Source organism: Topomyia yanbarensis, chromosome 3 (assembly GCF_030247195.1).
Source record: "Topomyia yanbarensis strain Yona2022 chromosome 3, ASM3024719v1, whole genome shotgun sequence".
Lineage (NCBI taxonomy): Eukaryota > Metazoa > Arthropoda > Insecta > Diptera > Culicidae > Topomyia > Topomyia yanbarensis.
Genome location: NC_080672.1, coordinates 252,090,302 through 252,117,449, shown reverse-complemented (window position 1 = coordinate 252,117,449; position 27,148 = coordinate 252,090,302). Strand labels below are relative to the sequence as shown.

The window sequence follows — 27,148 nt, the reverse complement described above, 5'->3', positions numbered from 1 at the left end:
TGCGATTTTGGTGAACAGGTAGTCGGATCCTCCTTCGTGACGAGACCCTCATTTTCGCGGTTACGCCATCACGACAGTGATTCCCTGCAGCGTTTGGCGTCTGCTTCGCGGCAATCTGATTTGCTAAACTTGATCTCCTGTTTTAAAGCGGCCTTAGTTTCCCGAAACACCGTGCGCTACACTGCTATCTACCTGACTCCGATTAGAGGTGTGCGCAGCGCCGCCGATTTCAGGTAAAAATCGGCGGCGCGCCGTCGTCACGCCGATTTGCTTACTATTTTTACATGCAATCGTCGGCGCGGCGCGGCGGCGGCGGCGTGGCTCACACCTCTAACTCCGATCTTGTTCTCAGAGCCCAGTTTTTTTTAATGAAATGCATGCAAAAACTTCTACGCCCTTTTGAAAAATTGTTCTTGTGTTAAAATGTTCTAATTGTTAAAGGTAATCATGAACCGAATACAACTGCAAAGATTTGTTCGAATCGGTGATGGTCATATTTTATTGTCGGTCACTTTCTCATAGAATCCCTCTTATCCATCCAGGTGACATGGTTTAGTTGATAAGACACTCGCATGATATGTAACGTATTATATGCTTATATGTTCTATTTCATTGTAATCATTAGAATAATAATAAGAAATGGCAACAACCAGAAGCTTTTGAAAATTTTTAAATATTATGATTATTAAACATTTAAAATTATGCTGAACCAATTTACTATAACGGATGTGCGGTATCATGTCGTTAAGTTTCGATTGTGTCACTGCATGTTACTTACCGTGCTCAAATCCTGAAACGAGAGAAACAAAAAGGAAATAATTAGAATCTATCAATTACGCATGGTTGTACGCAAACAACTAATAATAAAAATCAAAACATGCAGCACAAAAAACTAGGTGTAAACTACCAGTCGAAATTGTTTCCCTTTCCTGATTTAGGACACGAAGGAAATAAAAACTCTAGACAAATCACCTGATTACGTGTTTATGGAGGTGCCTATTGACGTGGCCATGTTCACTCTTATTGTATTGCCCGTTTGCGAGGGCGCTTGCCCATCGAAGCCTGTTGGCCGACACATCGTGACGAGATCAGGAATACGACAAAATTAATTTAAATTCATATTTTTACGATTTTTCCGTGTGCCAGAGTCAGTATGCTTAACATGCGGTATTCGCAGGTGGAAGACGAGGAATTTATGAATCAGAACCGGGACGGAACCCAAATGTCCCGAGAGTGTGCCACACACAGAACGATACGTCCTCGATCATCGAAACAAACCAAGAGACCAATAAAGCACCACGACTCGTCGTATAATATTAAAATTTATGCATTGTAAATTATTGTATCGAACCATGTTAAACCGACTAATAAACCATTTAATTTGACTAGAAATAACTTCATCACCGTGTGACGAGGCAAGTGGTTCGGTACATACAAATGTCTCGAACTGGTGGTGGCACAAGGTGTAAAAGCTCGTGTGCTTACAAACGAGCTCCAATATGATGTGATTTCCATTTTTTGCGCTTGGGTAGTTTTTTGGTTATATGGCGGCAATTTGGGCGCAAGCCGGGCTTCGAACAACGATCTTTATGTTTTATTTACACGAGTTTCGATAATAAAATATTCAAATCTCTTGAGGCATTTTCTGTCCGTTCGTTCGTTCTTTTTATTGTTGGTGAATAGTGAATACTCATTCCGTCGTCTTTTAGGAGGATCTATAAAATTCTGGTATTTCTCCACACGTCGCCAGGTTTGTCAGCATTAGATTTTATGCTTTCCCGCAAAGATGTGTAGGGTTGCCAGAGATGTTAAATTAAACGCTAATTGAGAATAAACTTTTGACAGTAGCAAATTTTGGGTTTTCAGTATCCGGGTACTGATATTTAAATCTATATCCAACGGTTCAAGAATCTCAATAATTTAAATCCGTCCAAAAAAGCGTATGACCATCGTGAAGAGCTCAACATATATAACCCCTTAAATGCAGTTTTTTCCCCACGCATCTCACTGAACTATGGGATGTATGTTTGACAAACTTCAAGGACAACAATTTTCAATCTCGACCACAGCAAATGACAATTGTAAATTTATATTTTGTAATTTTGATATTTGCTAATTTCACATAACAAAACGAAATTGTTTGGTTACCCTATCCCAGGAAGACCGCACGTTCTCTGTCAGCTTCAGTTACGGCCAACAAAGATGTTGAAACAAACGCTAACCTGCTGAGCGTTCGATTCATGTGTCGTTTCCATACACTTTATCCGTGGAGTTTTTTTTTCGGCTAGGGACAAATCTTAAATTGTGTATGATTTATAGTTGTTTTATTCCTCATGCTTGGCCTTTGATTCACGGTCGCATCTTTGGCGACCCCAGAACGAAGAACGTGCCCAGCCAGTGGCCGAAGCAGAAAAAAACCATAACGCTGAGGAGGAAAGGAAGAAAAAAGTGTCAATTCATAAATATTTGATTATTAATAAGATTGAATACGTGGTCGGTAAAGAGACAGTGCCCTCCTCCTCGCAAGACGTCACAGAGTGAAGCCCGTGTGGCTCGTGTGATTTATTAATTGATTATACTAATTTATTCGTGTAGTCGGTTTTATCTCGTTAGGTTTATTATATGCTTATGATTTGTGAAAATTCGATAAAAAGGGCTACGAATTTGCACTAAACAATAAGGTCGACTAAGGCAAAAAGCGACAATCACTATATCATTTGCAATCATTTACAGACTTTTTCGACAAACCATAGAGGAATCTTAGTGTTCCAATAGCGACAGTTTATTAAATAGTATTATGATCGTTCATAAAATGAGCACTTTAACCACAGAAGCGGTTTAAACCTGAATGCATTATCGTGTTTAATGCCGAATATTCACGCAATAAATGAATAATTTAATAACCCTTTGAAACGCCTTCATTCCATCGCGCCACGGGTTCTCGCTTCCTGGCAACGGAACAATATAATTTATACATCAAAGATTAATTTATTACAATTTTGATACAGTTTTAATGTCTTGTAAAATAGCTTTGTCCATACCATAGATCGAAGCCTGGCTCGCGTACATTGAGGTGGCCTCGGAAAACGTTTCACATAAACGATTAAACCCTACATTCGGATGGGCAAATCGCGAACAGTGTCCAGCCCCAGCCCAGTTCCGAAACGAGCAGCAAACAACAACGTTGGAAAGTTGGTTCTGTTTTTTTTGTTTCTATATTAAGTTTCACCCGGGAATTGGCGGACTGAAATTGCCGCAGTAAAACTGCATCGTGCACCCATAAGTTCTGCACTTTATATGCAATGCACGTCTAGCCGCCAACTAGTGTAGCTTTCTGATGCATAACAATATTTTTTGTTGCTGCTATGATGCCCAAAGTCACCCCTTTTTCCTGTTCAGTACTGATAGAGTCACATACCTGTACGGCAAAAATCCAATGCATTGAAATTTATGCCGTGTATTCTTAATTAAAATAGCCCCTTTTATTGCATCGATACAAAGAGGTGAATTCGTTGGGCCACGATCTAGCTGCCCATGTTTTCAAGCGAGACTTTCTGGCTGTTTAAAGGCATCAGGAGAATAAAACTGTCAAGAACCGTCGCTGGTGTAAACTTTGCAATACAATCTATCCCCAAAATGAGTTTGATCAGTTGACGATTACTGGCCCATTTAACACTGTCAGGGCTCATTTCCTGCTTAGCTCATTTGAATCACACTTGAATGCTGCTGACATGTAGCATTTTTTTGTTTTACTTTTCCAAGGCAGCATGGCAGCTTCAATCTCTATCTCGAGACCAACTGCTGACAGGAGAAACATTAGAATGCTAAATGACGTGTGTATTTTTCAAAATGTTGATTTTTTTTCTTCTGCTCAATTTAGCTGCTGTCGTCAAGATGGGTCTCGTCAACTAAACAGTTCGCTATGCTATTTAGGAGACTGTGTGAGAAGGGAATACATTCGTTTCGACAGAAATCGAATAATCGAAGAAAAATTTGTGGTAAAAAGAAATTCCGCTAGGAATTCAGTGCATTTATCAGTACACTTTAATTGCGTTGTATTTGATTATGGCAAAAATAACAAACGTGCCCCTATATAAAAAAAATTGTTCCTAATTTGCATAAAATGTCGGTCGGAAAAAATAACGTATTTTTTGCTCGTCTATGAGGCAGACAGAGGAAATTGAGTACTTGCGGCTGTCCTCAGGGTGGCGTTCTGTCGCCTTTGATATGAAACCTTGTTGCCGACGGCTTGTTAAGGGAAGTCAATCAGCTTGGATTTCCTACCTACGGATTTGTTGACGATTACCGGAATACTAATAACTGGGCTATGCATCGGAACAATCTTTGTCTAAGGGGTTATATATGTTGAGGTCGGCAAAAAAATCGATTTTTTTAAATTCTTCTATCGTAAAGTGCAGGTTCTCAAAAATGTTATCTCAAATTTTTATAGAGATCGGAGTAGTAGACGCAAAGTTATGGCGTTTTTCATATTACTCCCTTAAGGAGGCGTGGATTATACTTGAAACTTTAAACGCGGTTATCTCGAAATCATGTTTTCCCAAAAACGTCTTTGCGGTGAATACGATTGCCGAAAAAGTTTTCAACCGATCTCAAAACATTTTTTTAGTTTGTTCGTAATTTAAATACCGTGTCCTTGAACGATTCAATTTTTTGTCAAAATTTTCATATTAGTGTTATAATTTTTTTTTAATAATTTTTTCAGGTGAAAATTGTGTTTTTTTTTGGAAAAGTCGTCCCCGTTTCCAAAAGGAAGATTTTTTTTAATCAATCGTTCAAGGACACCACAGGTACATATACTAATGATTTTTTTTAGTTTTATGCTTTCAGTTGAGCTGTTGGACTGGAATCTTAGTCACGATTTTCGTCTTTCAAAAAACGCGTTTTGCGGAAATTGCTATAACTTCGACAATTATTATTAGTTTTTATGTTCGCAAGTGGATTTTGCAAATTGGACATTGTATTACGTTAGACGTACAAGTATTTTATAAAAATATGGCTACATACTCGAGCAAAGTCGAATATCAAAATTACAACAAGTAGAAATCATATTTTATAATAGCATCAAATTGAAATCTTATTTTGCTATCAGTTTTAGATTTTTAAAATATGATATCAAATTTTGATCCGGTTTTGCTATCCTTGTTTCTTAGCAGAATTTTCTATGTTTATATTTCTTTGGTGAAACATCAAAGTGAATAGTTATCAAAAAAAATTTCAACATCTCAATAAGCTTTCAATTTACTCTCGCTAATAGCAGAATTAGTTTTCTGTTTGATGTCATAGGACAATTTTGTTGCTCTCCATTTTGATCTTTTAACCGTTAAAACGACCAAAACGACAACAACCTAAGTAATTATTTGCCGAACATCACAACACCAAGTTTAGTTTTCTATTTGTTGTCAGACTCTGCTCGGGTACCTTTACAAAAATTCAAACTTTTCCCGTTTTTCCCGCATCTCAACATATATAATCCCTTAATGCAACAAGCATTAGAAGTCGATAGTGATGTCGACAAATTCAATTATCGGTTAATCCAATCAAAGCTTCAATGATTTTTTTCACAGAGAAGCAAATAATAACCGGGGTTCGCATCTTGTACTTTGATTCTCAGCTACTGTGTGCAGATCAAGTCAAATACGTTGGAGTTTCATTGGATTCCAAACTGAATTGGTCGGTGTTAAGTCAGACTGGATTAAGTGACATTGCATTGATTTTGAGAAAAATGGGTTTAAAGTCACAGCATCCTTTACGTTATATTTTTTTAGAGTTGTCCTACTGGAGCTGTAGATCTAGGTTCTCGGAAGGGCTCCCCGTCAGAATCACATACTACAATTTGCAGACGAGACAGGCAATGTCGCCCACTAAAACACTGCTTTAGGCCAATTGTAGCGGGCCGTGATTCTGAATGTGATATTCATTGTACGGTTCAGGTATGTGCGGGCGTAGGGACTCGCGATCGCGTGTATCATCGCGAAGGGCTCGAGCATTTGTACGTTAACGTGTTCCATCGCGTGTGCTTTGTATGTCGCGTGTTCTAACGTGTATGTAACTTTGCGTGTATAAATTCTATTTTATAACCGTGTGCCTTTCGCGTGTGTTCTTGGATAATCGCGCGCGGACCGTGAATTTAATACTTTATTTTTGGTGTACGGCTCAGATGTTGTAAGAAATTGAGATCTTCCATATCACTAGAGTTCCCGGACATGTCGCCATGGAACGTGTTGTCTAGTGAGTATGAGCGTCATTTTGGTTCAACTGGAGGCATTAGTCTAGGCTGCTAGGACAGCGGTTTGACTTCCGGACGTGACCATTTCAAAATCGCGCGAGTGGTGGGTTAATGTTTGAGTCCGCGTTTGTAAGTTTATAGGTGCTACGTTTACTTAACTACCGTGTTTTAATGTTGGTAAAATCGCGAGCGTATGTGTAGAGGATTGCAATTGCATGGTCGCGTTTGTGTTATCGCGAAGACCACGAGCACAAACGCTCGTTGTACCTATATTAGTATAGATAGAGTATACTATAGAGTATACTAGGAATCGTAACATGCCGAATAAAGAAAAAAAGATGTAGAGATTCATTAGATGTGCATAAATTGACCGATAGTATTTTGGTATACATAAGTAATGGAAAAGCAAACTAATAAATGTACAAAAGAACAGACTAATGAAGTAGAATAGAAAAAAACACATGTAACATAAAAGCAAACTACTTTAACTCATCCAAATGTAGTTTATTTATCATCAATTGCATTCTGTTAGACTTTCATCATGCTATGCTGACGGAGAATGGATGATTCACGTGCGTCGGTAAATTAATTGTTCCTTAATTTATCCAATCCAACCTTCCCGAATGAATGGAATCGAGTGCACAAATAGAACACCGGAAGGATTGCCCACTATTCTATCATATACGCCAGTTCTGCCTCCATTCCCTGACCCAACTATCACAAATATTCAGACGACTAGCACATGACAATTGTAAACTAGTACCAAATACTACAACTACTACAAAACGATAACTAATAGATTTCTACTGATGTATTTATCAAATTAATTTAATTATTAAATTAATTTAATCAGCCTGTGCACGATGACAAAGTCGACCGATAAATGGACATTAGACTGGTTCAATTTTTGACTTTTAGATCCACCAGGCTCTACTGATTTCTTTTATGGCCCTTAGTACTTGTACAAATTTTGGTACCTCCAAAAATTTCAAAGTTTATATGGAAATTAGCATGGAAAATCGGTTAAAATTGAAAATAAATTCTTAAAAAATCACCTCATCAATCAATTCATGAGAACACTATATATTTCTAAAGGTATTATTCTACTGAACACATTCGTGGAACATTGTAAGTTTGTAAAAATTCGCTGAGAAAAGTTATTAACTAAAGAAGCAGCATGACTTCAAAACAAGTGGATTTTATTATTAATCATAGCAACCCTGTTTGAATAGCTCCATCATTACACAAGTGTAAACTAGACTTACCACCCACCGCTCCCGTATGGCAAATGCAGCTATTTAAACAGGGTTGCTATGATTAATAATAAAATCCACGTCAAACCCCTCAATCTAGGGGAAGGAGCATCCTTTACGTTATAATTGTAAATAAATTTTTGCCACAATTCGTGTTTATTATAACATATTATAAATCTGGTAAAAGTCGAATGTAGTTGAAGAAATTCTTTATCCAGTGCTATAATTAACTCATTTTTTAAGATTTTGCGACTTCAGGAATAAGGAATCAGTAGCGACTGGCTCAAATGACACGTTCCCCATGTTGATAGGAGATTTGTGCCTTGCCATTATGTCTTTTTGACATTTCCCTGATGGGCAGGATTGGGGAGGTGGTAAGGTTAGGGATAAGGAAAATAACGACACAGAGAACATAGACAATACGGAAGAATTCTTCACTCCCGAGGAAATTAAGACACTTCTCGATGAGCGGATATATTAACACCCCCGAAGGGATATTGAGATAACAGAACGACAACGCCCCCTCAGCAATATTGTCATTAACATTCGGCTTAAGGGGGTCTTCTACTCTCGCGGTTTCAAAAATCGATTTTTTTTTATTTAATTTCAATCTATATGTATCTGAGAATACGCCACAGAAAGGATTTGGTGAAAATCATATTCCTTGGCTTGTTCCTGGGAACCGAAAGGTACCCATCTCCGGCCGTTTCTGAGATACTATAAGCGCGGCGTACCACGATGGCGCTTGTTTAAAGAATTCACCAGTCCATTCTTGACGGTTTATGTATATGTGAGCGTCTGTGAATGGTTTCTTGTTTTTTGGGACGACATTATCGTACGGAAGAAAGAATGCTTCGGGAATGTTAAGAAGTGTTTGGGAACAAGATTACGAAACTGAAGAAAAAAACAAAGGTATCGGTGGGAAAGGCAAGGGAAACATGTCAGGATCTACGAAAGTCTATCATCTACTGATTTATTAGAAAGATGCTTAGGAGCTTACACCCAAAACATCAATGGAATCTGTTCCTTAGCGCCAAAATACATGCAGAAATTCTGGCAGTAAGTATCTTCAACCAAGGTTTTTATCGATCTTACAAGCTATGAAGGTGATGGGAATTAAGGTGGGGGCTGAAGCTGAAAGATGTCGTCGCTGTTGTGCTATCTTATGACAAACGCCATTTTGGGGTAAACTGAACTAGATATGCTACATTACTTGTTTGAAAATTCTCTACAAAGTGGCGTTTTCAGAATTTTGAAATTCTACTTGGTTACTTAGATATAACGAGAAATGTGATGAGAAATTGTGAGTTTTTTGCTTCAAATCACTGTATCTTGGAATTTACTCAAGTTATATTGAAGTTTTAGATGTTTTTATATGTAAAAATGTCTGAGGAACACAATGGCATAAAAATTTTCCAAAGAAAAAATACACGAGTTGTGAGAAAAACAGATTTTAGTTTTAAACTGGAAATATAGCATTTTTGGCAACACTGTAACCAAAAGTTAATATTTTTTCTAGATTCACTGATTCATTTCCTTCAAAATGCATCGAACCGATTGTTTATAGACCAAATTAAACCAAAGATATGAATAAAAGTTTATAATTGATGCTTTTTTTCTATGGAAAATTTTCCATGCACGATTATGACACGCCATACAAATTTTGTCATCAATACACGCCTATGACACGTGTGAGTGCGACTTTTGTTTACATTCATAGTAAAAACTCGCAACATAGTCAACCGATCTTCATAATATTTGAGAGATTAATGCAAAATAGATAGAAGCATCAATTGTCTTCTTTGGATTGTTTATACCATTTATAAGTTTCAAGATATTCAATCCCAAACTTTAAAAATCGTTTTTCTCGAAATGTGCTAAATGGCGCTTGTCATAAGATAGCACAACAGCGACGATGTGCTACTTGACTCGACAGGGGACGTACAACTCGTTCTAAACGCAAAGTGGGTGTCGCGGCGAAACAGGCCCGAATTCAATAGAGGGAGCAAAATGTCGACAATAGACTGGTTCAATTTTTGACTTTTAACTCCACCAGGCTCTACTGATTTCTTTCATGACCCTTAGTAATTGTGCAAAGTTTTGGTATCGATCGGTTGCGTCTACGGACCCTCCAAAAATTTCAAAGTTTATATGGAAATTCGTATGGAAGATCGGTTAAAATTGAAAATAAATTCTTAAAAATCACCCCATCAATCAATTCATGAGAACACTATATATTTCTAAAGGTATTCTTCTACTGAACACATTCGTGGAATATTGTAAGTTTGTGAAAATTCGCTGAGAAAAGTTATTAACTAAAAATGTAGCATGACTTCAAAACAAGTGGATTTTATTATTAATCATAGCTAGAGAGTTAAACAATACCATACCTAGCCAAACTCACTGAAACTGGGGATGAATGAGCTAGGGGGATTGGAGGATGAATAATCACGTTTCTCGCAACTACCAGTATTCATACCTGATCTTGTGGGAAGTGACTCAATTTTCGTTTCCCCAAAAATTCAAAAAGGATCTACACGACTTTCATCAAAACGAGTGGAAATTTACATCTAGCAAAGCCCACACAACTAAATCCAATTTTTCTACCACTTATTAAGAATTGAATTATCTCAAAGTAGAACCGCAAGATGTTGCTACATCTAGGCGTTCAAATGATCAAAGACGACGTAGATAACGATGGTTTGAGCTCGTTGAGTACAAGCCAATTTGCCAACGCATGCGTAATACAGTCAGAGCAGAGAGTTACATCTAACACATATTCTCTGTTAGATCGTGCAAATTTTGGGAGATTTGATAAGTGTATGTATTAAGTGTATGCAAATTTGTGCTGCTTGAACGGTCCATCAACACTTACTTCGCCCACTGTATGCCAATTTTACAAATGCATCACTACATCGACCTAGAGGCGAGCATAGCGTAGTTGATAAATCAATTACCTTGTACGCAGATCACCTGGTTTTGATTCCCAACCCCGCTGATAGGGTTAGAGATTTTTCTAAAAAAGATTTCTCTAATCCGATGAAGAGGCGAATGAATGAAGTTTGAAACTTCTATAATCAAAATAACAAAACAAATTATATCGACCTGTGCTAAGCCTGTTCTCTTCAATACCTTCAATGGATAAAGAACAATAGAACTTAGTTACGGATCGTCAGGGTATAGCCATTTATGTGAAAATTAACTCCATTCTACCATTTCGTCATCATCATAAATTCACCTGCAGGCGCGTTTAATGAACATTTCACCGAACAGTGGGGGCAAACGATGGATTGTGGCGATATTTGAATTTATAATTTTTCGCAAACACCGCCAAGTGCAAGAACTACAATAAAAATGTGTTAGAAAATTTCTCGAAAGCATCATTCACTGACAATGCCGAAAAGGAAGACAAAGACTTCCAGCGTTCGAAATGAAATATTTATTAAATTTTTGAGCCATTTTCACACTGCTGGCCGTCTCTCGCGCGGGTAACGCTTTTTTGCGCCTCGCTCGAGTTGGTTTTGGATGTTTTGCTACGGTGGTTCATGAATAATCTGCACCAAATTGAAGGAATACACCGAAACAATTAATTCATACAAAATATGGATAATTAAGACAAAATGGTACCTGGTCCTCGGTTGACCGGACCAACGTAGAGGAAGGTTTTCCCTCATGACCCGATGGTGAATTTTTGTTTTTGCTCTTCTCAAAAGCACGACCATACTAAGCAAACAAACTGACAGACAGACAGGTCGATGGATAGTGATGAAGATGGTGGCGATAATGATGACGATGGAAGTACGGTAGTTAGTGTTAGAAAGAAACATGACAGAGTTTTGCGGACTCTGATTAAATTTCCTGATTGTATATTTTATTCTTGAAAATGATTAACACCGGCATACATAAACGCGTTATAAGTAAAACAATATGCTAATTTAAGTTTCGGTAACATATGTTATATGATTAGACAACTGCATCGACATCCGGGGCAACCTCAAAGTATTTGCTATATTTGCCAAAAATAAATTTCGATTATTGATTTTATGTTATTAAAATCGCGACCGACGAAACTTAGGGTAATTTTTTCATGCATCATTTTCTGAAAAAAATGTTCGATTACCGTATGTTAACAGCAAAACTATCCGAGAAAGAGTTTCATGGAACGAATATTTTTGCACGAAAAAAATGTGGCAACAAAAAGATATGTTAGAAAATTAAATTTAATAAAACATTTCTTTAAATGTTTTCTCTTTTATTCACAAAACTTTAAAAGGAAAAGAAAATATTTTGAATAGAGAAACCATCACTAATATTTTTCTTACGACAACTTTACACATGACAAAACTATTATTTTATTATAAAATATGATTCTAAATGCCATTCCAAATCAGAATGCTCTTTTCATTTTTTTCGAAAATGTAGTAGTTTTCGGGATATTTTAAATTTTCTTTTTCAACAAAAGCAATTTTTTGTTTTATAACAACGTTTATATAAGTGATTTGCGTTTCTCCATCAAAAACGATAGGTTTTTCGAAATGCACTTGAAATTACCTAGAATTTTACGTTTGGCATCAAGGCAACATTGGGAACCATTTGAAAGCTGCCAGAGAACAATGAATGTATCTATTATTCAACCATAGGATCTGATGATTTAATCATATAGTTGGATCACATTTTTGTTGTTTTCACCAAGTGTGCTTAGCGGTACACGCAAATTTGAGCGACACTTTTTACACAATATCTTATTACACTGCCAAAAACGTATAAAACTTCACACTAAAACATGTTTTTATTTGAACTGGAGAATCCATTATTGATAAATTCACAATTTAAGCAACTGATAATCGCCAGGGTAGGCCTGGTGTAATTTTTTTCATATTGCGTTTATTTGACATGGCTCAATGCGTTAGCTTCACTGAGCTGTGGAACTTCTAATATTTATAACGGGCATTCAATAAAAAAATGAGAATGATTTCAATACCTTTCTGTAATTAAAGAGGGTAATTTTTTTCTCTCCAAGAGAATTGCTCTCAGGACTCCCTAGTGGCATGTTTCTTTTCGCTCGGGTCTTGTCAGTTCAATCGAAACAGCAAGCACTCCACGAGCGTACTGTACGGTTTTACTAAACGCATGGTCATCGTGGAAAAAAGTTTCACTTTCGAGACGAAAACGTGCCCGTGAGTACAATTTACCGGATCCCGGCATCCTTAAGCGTGGAGCGGAAGGCCGGTTGCGCCGTCCGGCGAAAATAATGACGAAGAAGAAGAAGGAAGCGTCGAAAAAGCTGTTCGATAACAAGAACGGAACGAGTTTGCGTGATGACGGCTGAAAATATCACTGCTCGCATACCTTGATTCATCGTGTGCTCAAGATGGAGGACATCATCTGTCGGAAGAAGATTCGGTCCTCCGAGTATACGGACGAGGGGGTAAAGGTTTCCGCGTGAAAAAAAAAACACTTTTTTGCGATTTTTTTAGAACTTTGCGTGAAGCAAATTTATCAAAACTTTTGTACATTATAGTGTATCATTTGATTTTTCTTTGCAAAAATATCGACAAACGACTCGATGACGAAGCTTTTTGTAGAACGTGTCTGGAAAAATTTGATTTGCGGTGTTACCAGCCATTCAAAAGCTACTTAACCGATTTATTTCAAACTTTGCATACTCATTCTATGTGAAAAATACTTAGCCCCTACGTTGAGTTTTTGGGATAATTTTTCGTTTACTTATAAAAACGCGTAATTTTTCGTTCTACAAAAAGCTTCGTCGCCGAGTCGTTTGTCCATATTTTTGCATAGAAAAATTACAGGATGTTATTGAAATGATATACTATAATGTACAAAAGTTTTTATCACTTCGCTTCACGGAAAGTTCTAAAAAAATTCCAAAAAAATGTGTTTTTTTACGCTGAAACCCTTTCCCCCCCTTAACCGCCTATAAACATATAAAAATTTAGGCATACGCCAATCCACTCACTCCAACTAATACAAGATTACTTAAAAATATTTACAAATATATATACCTAGTCAATCAAATTTCAGTATCCTAATTAGAATAAAACAATAGCTTGAACCGGAAACAATTTCGTATATCGTATATCATACCATCCCGTACTTAGCTCAAGACGCAGTACAGTTTGAGATCCTATTTCTCGATCAATTTGGTGGAAACCGTACTTGAGTGAAGGTGTAATTTCGAGGAGTTTAGATAAGTGCGAGTATTAACTTAAAAAATACTGTGAGTTGGTTAATTTTTAAATGGATCAAAGAAATTCTCTGATCGGTTTTTCAAATAGTGATTGGAGTTTTGATGCGCTAAAATTGGTTTTTGAGCTAAAATTGGTCTGAATTAAGGTAAGCTTTATTGGTTTAAAATTTTGTGAGTGCGACTTAGACTCCGTTAACCCATTCAACGTGGGTGTTTGATCTGGGGACCAGTGACACATGGGTGTAGCTGGAAGGCAAGCAGCTGGCTCTTCGCCAGATTTCATCCGGGAGCGCAATCAACCCGTCGATGTTTGTCCGGGAAGAAACGAGTCCCGCTCACCGGCGATCGCTACATCGGCCGAGCTGTGCGGCCTTCCCGCTCTCCGTTGTCCATGCGGTCACAGTTACACCGCTAGAATCGTTCCATCCTCCAAACCATCGCATCGGTTGTTGGAATACTGTCGTGGTTGGCCAGCGATACCAAGTAAGAACGTTCCTTTGAACTCACTAACCAGAGCTCTGGGGGGAAAACGCAATCTTTGTAATTAGTGTTAAACGCCAGTGTAAATACAAAAGGCTGGATTACATGTGTTAATATTGCGATTCTTAATTTAGTTTTAATTTTGGTTCAGAATTAAGGTTTCGGATTAAATTGCATAGAAATTTTGATTTATTGTTATTATTAATATTGTTATTTGGGAAACGTTTTAGAGAAAAGTAACCATCTCCCTGAAAACTCTTTCGCTGTCCTTTCCACGGTTAAATCACTGTCCTTTCCATGCTTAGCTGTCGCCTCATTGGTGTGCCTAATTTCACAACATCAACAATATTAATTATTGAAACGTGATGATTTACACTCCTTTGCACCGAAAATGTCCAACCATACCGAGCATGGATATATTTGTAAAACGATTCATTCTACTTTCGCTATTCGTCAAAACAAACATCCAGTTTATATGAATGGAGAGTTATGACAACTGTGAATATTATCTGTCAGTGTTATTCCAAATGAATAAACGATCTCTCAAGATTGTTCTATATTAGAGCGGTGTCTAATTGTCCTCTTACATGCACTCTAATAAACATGATAAACAACACACGCATGACAGGATGCTGATGTGGCCATTTTGAGGAATGGCAATCAGAATTGCGCACGTGATTAATCCATCCAATCTTACATTGTCACTAGCCGAAATTGATGGTATTAATTAAAAATACAATTTCTGCATTCAATAGCTTGTGATAAATGTTTTCTTATGCCCAAAATTGTTTTACGATAATTTTTCTAGTTTATGCTTTTGTTTAGCGGCATAGATGATTCTTCGCTGTATGCTGGCAGTATTTCGGAATCACCTATTGCAATACAACGCCCAGTCTATTTTCTCAACTCGACCAGATTGGATGCAAAAATCGTTCTGTTTGTTAACAATATAGTGTAGCAATTGTTTCTACCTACAGACTGCTGTGTACACGTATCACGCTAGTTATATAAGCAAGCAAACCTATCGAAAAACTACAGTCGCCCCAAGTCAGTGATAACAATGAAGCACCATTATTTTCGTTGTTGCTGTTGGATCGTTCATTTCAAGATGACTAAAGTCAGTTGAAAAATCTTTGGTTCAATACAGTGGTCGCTTGTTTTACATTTATTTATTAAAGGTACAAACGCAGCTTGTACTTACGGAAGTCGTCATCCAATACCACCACACTTGTAATGCTGTACTGATAACGTTTAAGGGGTTATATACAAAGTTGGAACTTAAAAAATCGAAAAAAAATTATTGAATATTCTGAAAGTACATACTTTTGAAAGTTTTTGTGCGAAATTTCATCAAGATCGGAGCACCAGATTTCAAACTACAGCCGTTTGCAGTGAGTAGGTTCTTCTGCGAATAAGGGTAACACAAAACTTTAAACGCAATTATCTCGGAACAAAGTTTTTGAAAAGTACCGTTGCGGTGAACGTGATATATCAAAAACCATTCATCCGATTTTCATAAAGTTTTTGTTGAATTGCTTGTATTTACATTCTCGTGTACTTGAATGCCTCTTTTTCCATCAAAAAAAATTCGATTCTTTGCAATGGCTTTTTGATTAAAATTTTGAGCATCATAAAACTCAATTTTTTGGTCTACGTGTTTTTTTTTGTAAGAAAAATTATTGGGAAATCGATCCGTTCAAGTACACCATACATTTTTCTTCAATAATCTTTTTATTTTTTTTTTGATTTCAGTTGAGCGGATTGGCTTGGAGAGCGTTCGCCGCAAACCTCTGCAAAAATAACACGTTTTGGGGGATAGTTCATAACTCCGCCAACCTTGAATATTTTTTTAATTCAACTTGTTTTTTTTTAACTTCGATAGTACTACCAACGAACTGTCTTTCGCTTTTTCAAATAAAATTTGCATACAACACTTTAAAAAAAATCACGAACTTTGCTCAATTTTTCGTCACAACTTTGTATATAACCCCTTAAAACATCGGCCTTGGCGGAAAATTTTGCTAAGCAAAATAATATACAACACATCGTTGAACATGACAATGTTGCAATAAAGAGATCCATTTATATAGACGATGATTCGATAGATATACATCTGCACGATCTATCCCCGCATACTAGCAATCAGTTTATTACAACTATTCTATTCGGTATTCGCAGCGGTGGAATCCGTCATGTTAGAAACCTGAATAAATCTTCACCTAGGTATTTCCAACGGAGTTCGTGTCGTAAGTGTAACTTTCTATCTTGTTTCGTGAGCTAACCGTGGAAAGGAGTTAAAACGTGTTTTAACGCTATCTTGATGACATTTTTCTTGTTGCTAATTGTTATAACGTGTTTTAACTCTGTAGTGTGAACGAAGTATTATTGCACGGAACAGAACAATTTATGTCGAAAATTTCATTTATGTAGAAAATTAACTTATTTTTACTAGCTCTGCATTATATAAATGTTTAGGAAATAGTACACTGATACTTTGTTCTGTGAAAGGTTATAAATAAAATTGCTTCACTTGAAAGAAATTTTCAACAAAAATATATATGAGACTCTTATGCTTTTATGGGCAGTATATTGTCGTTATTATCGCTCGTATACGCTAATTTTATTATTAATCCAATATGAAGAATATGTAACTACTATCTTTGCTCTATATCATATAGCGCTATCATATCAGTTTCTCCATACCATATGCAGAAGCTTTCAACGTAGAGTTGAAATAACAAAATCTGTCTAAATGATGTTCCCTATGTATGGTGAACCAGTTAATTACGCAGATAAGATTAGCTTTTCTATGCAATACGCCCACGACCGGTTGTTTGAAAATAAAATTGCCATTTTTTGAAAACATAGGTTTCTATGAACAGTTGCCTACTCAGAATTAAAAAGAACTCAAAAATTTAACAAGATGGTTTTCTTTACAGAGTGACCGTGTACTGAAAGACTACGAAATAACTGAAAAACAAACTATGCTTCACAGGTCGCAACTTGCTTGAAGCGAATTCTGTACCCTATACCTTTCAACTCCGCGACACTTCCCGATCAAAATGAAATAACAAGATTATAACACAATACAATTTTCGTAACAGATTGTGTTATAAATTTGGTCTCGTTAGTAGTTAAAATAACAGAAAATTATAATAAGTAACAACGCGAGATAGTTTTAAAATCTTTTTCTTCTATGTTTCTGATCGGGTTATGGAGCTAATAAATGGTTGTTCTTCCGCTAAGCAAATAAAGTGTCGACACTTCCCGTTTACCCTAATCTTTATTATACTCCGTTAAAGATGGAGATACTGTTAAGGTTTTACTATGGGCCTGATAGGAATATATACTACTTACCATTTTCTAAACAACTCTTATTAAATGATCAGCAGTGAAACATGATGAAGTCCAATATGCTATATTTCTCCTTAGTGAAGAAAAATTTAAGTAAAACATATTTTTTCTCCATCAAGAAGAACATGGTTTAATCTACATTTACTTACTTATTTATTTATTTATTTTCATTTTTCATCTGACCCATGTTGGTCTACATGAAATTTAATGTTGTTGTATGGGACCTCGAATGCGCGTAAAAACCCATAATCTTTCCGCACGTTTTTTCTACAATTACAATGATCGTACATTACAAATTAACAAAATTACATACAAGGTATACAGCATTGCAATAACATTACAGAAATATTTTCACATAATCTTATAAGCTAAGTCAATCTCCTAAGTCTATTCTTGAAAACATCACTAGAAACATAAAAATCGAAATAGCCATACACACTATTGAAAACATTACACATCGCCCTTATGGGTTCGTTCTGACCGTACTCGGTGCGCTGAAAGTCGAGTCTTAAAAAGTTACGTGATCTAAGGTTTCCGGGGGCACGTTGATGTTGATTTGTGAGAGAATATCTGGGGCATCCATTTGGCCAGTCAATATTTTCCCAATAAATACCGCTCTGAATGTATTTCGCCTTTTTGCCAGAGTTTCCATATCGAGCAGACGACAGCGATCAAGGTAACTAAGGAAGCTTTTATTTTTTGCTTGAGTTTTGAATTTTTCATAGTACAAGTGGTCAATTTTGCAATAAGTGAAGCCGAAAGTCAATTTTTGCTAAAAAAAATCGGTTAACATGTTATTGTAAAAATAATGAAACTAAAAATTGTTTTAAAGGCTCCCGTACTTATCTGGGCAATAATGATAAGAAGAAATAGATTATGAGTTATGGTGTACACCGCATTTTTTCGAGGTGGCTCCTGATAATTCTCTGTCACTTACTCAATTTTCAATATTTTATTTAAAAATTTGGGAAAACATTGTTTAAACTTTGCATTATTGTATTGTAATTGACTGAATAGACTAACACTTTCAGAACTAAAATTTACGATTTTCAATGCAATCAATTCGAATACAGCTTGATCTACCAGAACACTCCACACAGATTGCTAAACACAAACATAATAACAACGTTTTGCTGATAATCAAAGTGATGAGTATATTGATGAATGACGCTAATTTAAAACTTTGATAATAAACATAAAAAACAACAACGCTGTATCGACGGCCCCCAACATCAATACAGATTGTTCTCGCTTCCTATCGCGCTTGATGGTAAGACCTAAAGCTTGTGTGGCATACACGTACCGACACAGGGGAGGCAATTTCCGCGAAGCATGAATATGGTCAAAGTGCAACAATTTGATTGTGATATTGCACACTAAACAAACTAAAGTTTACCATCGTCGTGGTAAAAGCTCATCACACGAATCGGATGAGTATGTCTGACGAGAGGAAAGATGACGTTTTCCCTTGCTCTGTTCGACTCAAGTCTGTTGGAGCCATACGAAATTCGTTTATTTCTGGTGCGGTGCGGTATCACGAGTACACTATTATTAACATTGTTATTAAATGTATTAAGTCGAAGTTTGTTATTAAATAGACCGCCGATCAATATTAACGGCTGCGGTAGCGGTTGTTCGAGGATTTTCTTACATCGCTAGTGGGAAAATTAAGCGGCGAGCAGCGTGTGTCGGTTTCCATCAAAAGGAGCCGTCCGAACAGAAATGTTCTCTCGGTCTTGGACCCCGGAACGGTTATTGTACGTCATGTGAAAGTATTAGGTAGTTTACTCAAATTTAATGTAATGAAGCAGTAAAGAGACCAAATTTGTTCGGTGAGATGAAATTTAATTTTCTACATGATTCGATTTAGTCATAATAATCGTGAAAATTTAATTTTTCGCAACATAACAATTTAGAGCCATTATAGTCGCGATACGTCCGCTTGCAAAACAGGAAAATGTTCGAAAATTGTTCTTTCACCGCCTTATTTGTGTCTGTCTGAGATACTACCCTTAAGTAGTGAGTTTGAGACATATGATGAATCCTTTGTATCTGATAGTGTTTGTTTCTTGCATGTTTCACTATGCAAATGTACACGTCAGATTCAATCGTCTTATAGCTTAGTTTCGAGTCATGCTTCATTGCACAAAGGCATGTTACGGACGTGGCAGTATGAAACGATACGCTTCTGCTTAAGACACACAACAGGAGCGCACATATCTACAGTTTGGTTGTTTCGACCCCCTTTCAACCATACACACACACCGGTCGGTAGAAGGGACGTCACAGGGTTTGCGGGCGGTTCCCGTCGCCAGGTCGTTATTCATTCTCGAAACTTGTTTCATTTAGAAAGACAATTAAATCCGCTATTAAATCTCAAATTAGTGACAATTTCTAATCACATTTTCCTGAGAATAAATTTTGCATACACAAATAGTCTATAGCTTTCCGTTTGGTGTCCTTTGCGCTGCCGCAACCGGCCGGCAGTGCAATTTCTGGGGGACGACGGGTCCGTCTTTGGAGCTGTATTTCTTGGAAAGCAGTACAGTACAAAGCGGTTAATAGTGGTGGTTATCTGTTAGAGTTATTCACAATGTATATTTCCATGCAGTTTAATTTAAAAAAGCTGTTTTAATCCACCTAGCGGTGTAATTGTGCCTTTCTCAATCATTTTATCGTTGTTCATATTCATTAAAAGTTTTCAAATGTAAAAATTACATTTTAATTATACTTGACATGACAACTATATTCAAGAAAAAAAACCATTATTCCAGTTCTAAAATTCTGTAAAAGAAAAAAGGCCAAATCGAAAAATTTACTATCAGAACCACTAAACAGCGTTTTGAAACTGAGTTTGGTTGTCTTGATCAGCTGGTGGGAGAAGAAGAGTAATGTTCGCACCATGTGTAGGAAGGATACTTTATGCCCAAATCGTCTAAACACCAAGCATTGCTAAAAAAAATAATTTCGAAGCGGCCACGGTAATATTAAATTTCAAAACCTGTTTTAATCCACCCAGTGGTGCGATTGTGCCTTTCTCATTTATCCAAACTATGAATCATTAGCTGGTTTTGTTCTATAAAATTGTGGAAATGTCTATTAGATTCTTATTATACTTAGCACATATCCCACGACTACCACGAAAGTAGACGCTGACTAACTTTAAACAAAAAGTTTAATATTTAATAAGCTTAAGCAGCATGAGTTCAATGTTATCTTCATGTGATTATATTTTGAAATGTTGGTGGAATGGGTTTGGAAGTGGAGGGGGTGGGGGTTAGTAGAGTGGGAGTGGAGGATGTGTTAGAAATCCTTCATCTTATTTCGGTATACGGGGTGGATGAAGAGAATCCGGGTGTGAGGGTGGTCCAAGGCTAGGGGGTGGCGATGTAATGCACAACTGCATATTTTGCCTTACATTTGAGATTTGGTTCGTGAAAATAGGTTCAGTTATCACCGAAGAACCGATGTGACTTTAATTGTGGAATATGCCCGGAATCCGGGACTTCAGGAATTGTCGATAGTGCACAATATATTCAAAGAATATTTGATTGGCAATCAGTGACCTAGATCTACGATTAGAATTTGGTGACCTTTTCAATAGTTTTTAGTCTCTGCGGTATTACGATAGTAACGGTTTATATGGGAAACTCCAGTGTAACCTAACCAATCTGTAACTCCGGAACCAAGAGTCAGAACCGAATGAAATTCATTGAATGGGATTACTATATCTTTCATTTGAAATCAAGTTTAACTTTAAGCATAAGAATTAGTTTAATTATTTTTAGTTCAGTTCATTAAGTCTTATTGTCAGTTGAACACAAATTTTGAAATACAAAAAGCAGCTCTTTTGCGGGCATTTTGCATGGCATTGGACAGCACTACGGGCTTAATCGCAGAAATTTCAGCTCGTATATTAGCTTTGTGTTCATTAAGGGGTTATATACAAAGTTGTGGCGAAAAAGAGAGCTAATTCGTGATTTTTTAGAGCGTTTTATGCGATTTTTTTTTGAAAAAGCAAAAGACAGCTCATTGGTAGTGCTATCGAAGTTCGAAAAAACAAGTTGACTTAAAAATAATATTGAAGGTTATGGCCCATCCCCCGTAGCGAGTTTTTTTGGCAAAGGTTTGCGGTGAACGCTCTCCAAGCCGAACCTCTCAACTGAAATCAAAAAAGTAAATAGATTATTGAAAAAAAATTTATTGTGGTGTACTTGAACGGATTGGTTTCCCAATAATTTTTTTTCCTGCAAATAAAACATGTTAACCAATGAGTTTTGTGGTGTTCCAAATTTTTAACAAAAAAACATCGCAAAGAATCAAAAAATTTTGGATAAAAAAGGACTCGTTCAAATACACGAGAATGTAAACAATTAAAAAAAAAATTGATGAAAATCGGATGAATAATTTTTGCGATATCACGTTCACCGCAACGGTACTTTTCAAACAACTTAGTTTCGAGATAATTGCGTTTGGAGTTTTGTGTTAACTTCATACGCGGAAGAACCAGCGCGCTGCGAACGGCTGTAGTTTGAAATCTAGTGCTCCGATCTGGATGAAATTTCGCACAGATATTTTAAAAAGTATGTACTTTCAGAATATTCAATAAATTTTTTTTCGATTTTTTGAGTTCAAACTTTGTATATAACCCCTTAAGGTTCTTAGGTTTGCTAGAATGAACTTTACTTATCAAGTAACCCCACAGAAAAAAGTCTGGTACCGTAAATTCCGAAGAACGAGGAGACCATTCCAAATCACCATTTTTTTTAGAAAACGCGTTCTGCGAATTCACTCTGCAAGAACTAGATTGTAGCGGATGCGGTGTGGCAAGGTGCCCCGTCTTGTTGAAAATAGAAGTAGAGAATAGAAGTTTTTTTCTGCATTTGTGGACAGACAAAGTGCGCTAACATCCAACGGTAGCGTGCGCCGTCGATGGTTTCTCCCTCTTTGAAAAAATTAGGACCGATGATTGTTTTGGAGCACACTCAAGCCCAAACGGTTACTTTCTGGTCGTGCAGTTGTGTTTGGTATATAACGTGTGGGTTATGTGTCCCCCAAATTCGACAATTTTGTTTATTTACTCCGCCGTAAGCAAGAGTACGATTTCAGCGCGCTCATTTTCTGTAAATCGACTCAGCTAAAATGACACTAAATGATGTTTCAGAATTGTGTTTATCTGTCAAAATAGGCTGGAAAACGGCGGAGTTGTTCAATGTTGAAATAGGATACAGCCAAATGGCGCAAGTTGTATGACACTCGGCCCTCCGGACCTTGGTTGAGAAGATTTTTGCCTTTAGGATTAAGTTTGTGAAGTCGTCCAAAAAAGTCACAAAAAGTCCCAAATTTTTTTTCGACATAGCATAAAATCTCGATGTTTCATGCATTTTAAAGATATTTGGCATCAAAAATACGAATTCGATTTCTGAAATTTCATGGGGTTCCCCTATTGCAAAAAAATGGAGTTCCGGCTTATAGGAGAATTTTATATGTGATCGGACGGTTCAGTCTGTATTTCCAGAACCATATAAGCGATCCGCACGAAATTTTACAGGCACCTGTGGGGATAATCATTTGGGATTCAGTTTGTGAAAATCGGCCCAACCATTTTCGGGAAACTGGTATGAGTTTGTTAATTTTGAAAGATGGCCGCTTTTCCAAGGCACTTCCGGAACCGTCTATGGTGGTCAATGTAGTCAATGAAAGTTAGGTTGGCCGTCAGTGACCTAGAACTGCAAATGTAAGTTGTTTTTCGAGACATTTTAGCGAAATTATTTTTTTTGCTTTCATCGGAGTATCGGTTTGAATCGGAATTTGGAAACGCAACGGGAATAAAACACCTTTCATTAGAGTCTATGTTTAGTTGAAACGGTCAAGCCATCTCTGAAAACCCGACGTGACTGTTATTCTGAATTTGGATACTTCCGCCGAGGCTTCCGGAATTGATGATGGTGGCCAATATGGCCTTTGAATGGCTGTTAGTGACCTAATACTACAATTCCAATCAGTTGTGGCCACATTTTGGAAAAAATCACCTTTAGGGGAACATAGGGAGACTTGACCAGGTTTTCAGCTAAACCTGCACAAATTCCTAAAAAGTCTTCAATACCTCAAAAGTCATTGTAATATAATGTGCAAAATTATTGTGCGTGTTCATGATTTTTCGCAGAATTTTTAATTTAATTTTTCAAAAGTTTTTTTTTTTGTTCAAGTCTCCCCACTGCAGGGAGACTTGACCAAGGCCTGGAGGGACTTGACCAAGACAGTTTTGAAAAATCATAACAAAAAATAATTACTTAAAATATACTGTACTTATTTTTTTCCATATTGTCGAGATCCTTAGGTAGCAGTAAAAAATATAGAAGGGTAGCATTTCATAAATTTAGATTTTTTTAATGCATTGTTTTTTAAGGATTAACTGTACTGCTTACAATGCATGTTCTTACGTCAAGGAATAAGTCATATTACTGCTAACTATGTTGACTAATACCAAAATATATAGACTGATGTTTGGAGTGGGATTTTTTTGTGGCGTGATTAACATTAACAGTAGATACCAAAGCATAATAAATATCAGGAATTTTGAATCTTTCTTCAGCTTATTGTCATTTGGTCAAGTCTCCCCATAAAATCTTGGTCAAGTCTCCCCAACATTAGCTATTGCGTTCAATGTCGTGCACATTTTAGTAACAACTATTCCAATGTTCCGATTTATGTAAAATCATTTCACCGCTTCGTAATGAATAATATGATATATAAGTCCTTTAATTGTAATTAGTAGTCGAGTAGATATGTCCATGCAAAGTTTGATAAAAAATTACATCATTTAATGCAAATTTATTAAGTGCGGAATATTTTCTATAAGGAAAGGATTTTTTATTCCAAACTTTTAAAATTACCTTAAGGTATCGAAACAAATTTAAGAACCGAATAGAAGACGTCATAGTCAAAAATAGAATATTGCGCTTGGTCAAGTCTCCCCATGTTCCCCTATACATTCATTGCAGAATTTGTTAAAATCGACATTTCCTGCGTGATCGTGCTGATCATCCTGTAATTTCAGAACCGGAAGATGGATCTATTAGAAACTCAATAGCAGTCGATGGGAATGTTGTACACCTTTCATTTGAGACTAAGTTTGTGAAAATCGGTTCAGCCATCTCTGAGAAAAGTGTGTGGTATATGTCACTCGACCCTCCTGGCCTCCATTAAAAAGTACAGAGCAATTGCAATACCTTTCTATTGAGAAAGGCAAAAACTGTTTTAACCCTCTAATGCCCAAATTTTTGCTTTTCTTTTTAAAAAAATTTCTGTAGATAGTTTTTGTGATGAGAAAGAAGAAAATAATGTTATTAGTTCCTGTAAGTAATGGATTTTTCATTTAGACTTTGAAATATGTAAGCCGCGTATAGGTGAGTGCTGAACCTTGGGCACATTGGGCGAAAGAAAATCAAGATTTTTTTTAGCTCCAAGTGATTAAGTATCAACTGTAGTGAAGGATGGTAGATGTTTTAGCTGCTCGGATTATAGAAAACTACTTTAAATAATTTAAATGATCTAAGGGGTAACATGGTAAAAAAGAAGAAAGTTTGATTTTTATGGGAATGTAGAGCACAGCGTAGTATAGCATAGCAAAAACGACCGCACTCATCATGGGTGGCTGATACAGTGAATTCCTTTTATACGACCGTATAGTTCACTGCATACCTGACCATGTCCTTACGATCACTAAAGGGAAGGGAACGTTAGTTGAATGCCTACTTTAGATGATACGGGGAACCCGCGCAATCTCCATAGGAATTACGGATTCTGTTAGTAGGGAGGGAAAATGGGATGTGGGTTTGGAGTAATTTTATATATTCAACCAAATGGATACTGTAAATTATTATAAACCGGATTGATCTCACCAAATTTATTTGGGTGGTGGCAGGTATTAGGTACCACAGCAATGACAACTCTGAGATGCAGTTGACGAAGAATGCATCGATGAGGTCCCGCGTGCTGACATTTTCACTAAACCGATAATATTATTTTGCACACTCGAACAAGAATACTTCACAGTTTGGAACGGTTCATTTTTTCACTATAAAAAAGTCAGAGCTTGCAGTGCCAAAAATTGTTATTAATATATACCCATTTTAGAAACACTATATTTCAGTAACATGTTTTTAAGATTTTTTTCGAACTCCGATAAATGACGCAAGCTGATTTTTTATAGGAATGTAGAGATAGTTTTTATTAAATCAAAGTTATAGTTTTTACATAGTACATTCTTCACCGAAAAAACAAGCATTGGTTTATGAAACAATTAGACAAATTTCGCGCCAAATCGTATTCAGAGTTGGCAGCACCCTCTCAGATTCTAATGAAATTTTCTGTACATGAAGACTTTGTCACTAAAAGCCACTTTGCATATTTTGTTTTTCCAAAAATTATCTAGACTGTCTTTTGAAAAGGGCCAAACTTTTTTTACCATTTTTTTTTTCAAATAACTATAGTCTGAAAATGACAAATCCTACAAAAAATTCACTATGCTATATTTATATAGCATAGTGCTTTCGCATAGGCCTGCTAAGCCAAGACAAGTTTCGGCTTCACTTGTGTCTCATCGGCATAAACAGAACTTCTGCTCGAACGGGACATCACGTTTGATCAGTCGTTTGATTGAAACACATAGTGTGTTTTAGTTTTAAGGGATTTGCGTCAAGCCGGCGCTAATCTATTCCGACAATATGTTAGTGTCGGTTTCTGATGAGGCGAAGCCGAAACGCAACATAGTATGAAATAAGGATTTGTGCCCTCCTGTACAAAGACTGGTTTTTACCAACAAATTTTCACCCTAGTGAGAAATTTTGGTTTTACCAAATTTTCCTCCTTAGGGTGAAATATAGCATAGTGCTTTCGCATAGGCCTGCTAAGCCAAGACAAGTTTCGGCTTCACTTGTGTCTCATCGGCATAATCAATCGAACGCCTTTGAGTATAGACGTGTTTTTACGGTCCGCAGTTAATTGTTATTTATTTATCTTTCTACCGTCGCGCGTGTGTTCAATCCTATTAAACAACGGTTATCATAATGAGCTGCAGTGTGACATCTTGTAATATCAGCGATGATCGTTTCTTGTGGCAGTGTGAATTCTGCAGAAAATGTTATCATGCAGCTTGTGTAGGAGTCCAGCGAAATCAAGAAGAATTTATCTCGCACTTCATGATTCCCCTGTGTGCACATTGCCAGCATAATCTAAAGGTAGGCATAGACACACGAAAAGTGCTGTACCAACAGGAAAAATTATTTGAATCTATAACTACGCAAACGGACTGCAACTTACAAATAGCAGCCGACATAAAAAAGTTCAATTCAATTGTTGACTTATTCGAAAATGTTGAGCTGCAGCTTAAAGAATCAGTGGCGAATGTGAACATAAACACATCGTCGCAAGTGGCAAATGCTGTATCGGCACTATCGCAGGCCATTGACAGTAATTCTTTTAATAAGGCCGATGAGCTGGTCACGCTGAAAAACCATATCACATCACTATTCAACATATCTATGGGATCCACAAAAAACACATTGAAGAGTATGTAAATGATCTCACTGCCGATTTGACCAG

At 36.7% G+C, this 27,148-nt stretch overlaps 1 protein-coding gene across 1 annotated transcript in view; it reads right to left on the bottom strand.

Annotated features, from left to right (window-relative positions):
- Positions 1-747: 747 nt before the first annotated feature.
- Positions 748-27,148, bottom strand: part of LOC131687743 (uncharacterized) — a 261,534-nt gene continuing 235,133 nt past the window's right edge. Inside the window, exon 5 of the mRNA XM_058971833.1 lies at positions 748-790. Within this exon, the coding sequence (XP_058827816.1) occupies positions 761-790 (30 nt within the window). The 3' untranslated portion in view covers positions 748-760. The remainder of the gene's footprint in view (positions 791-27,148) is intronic.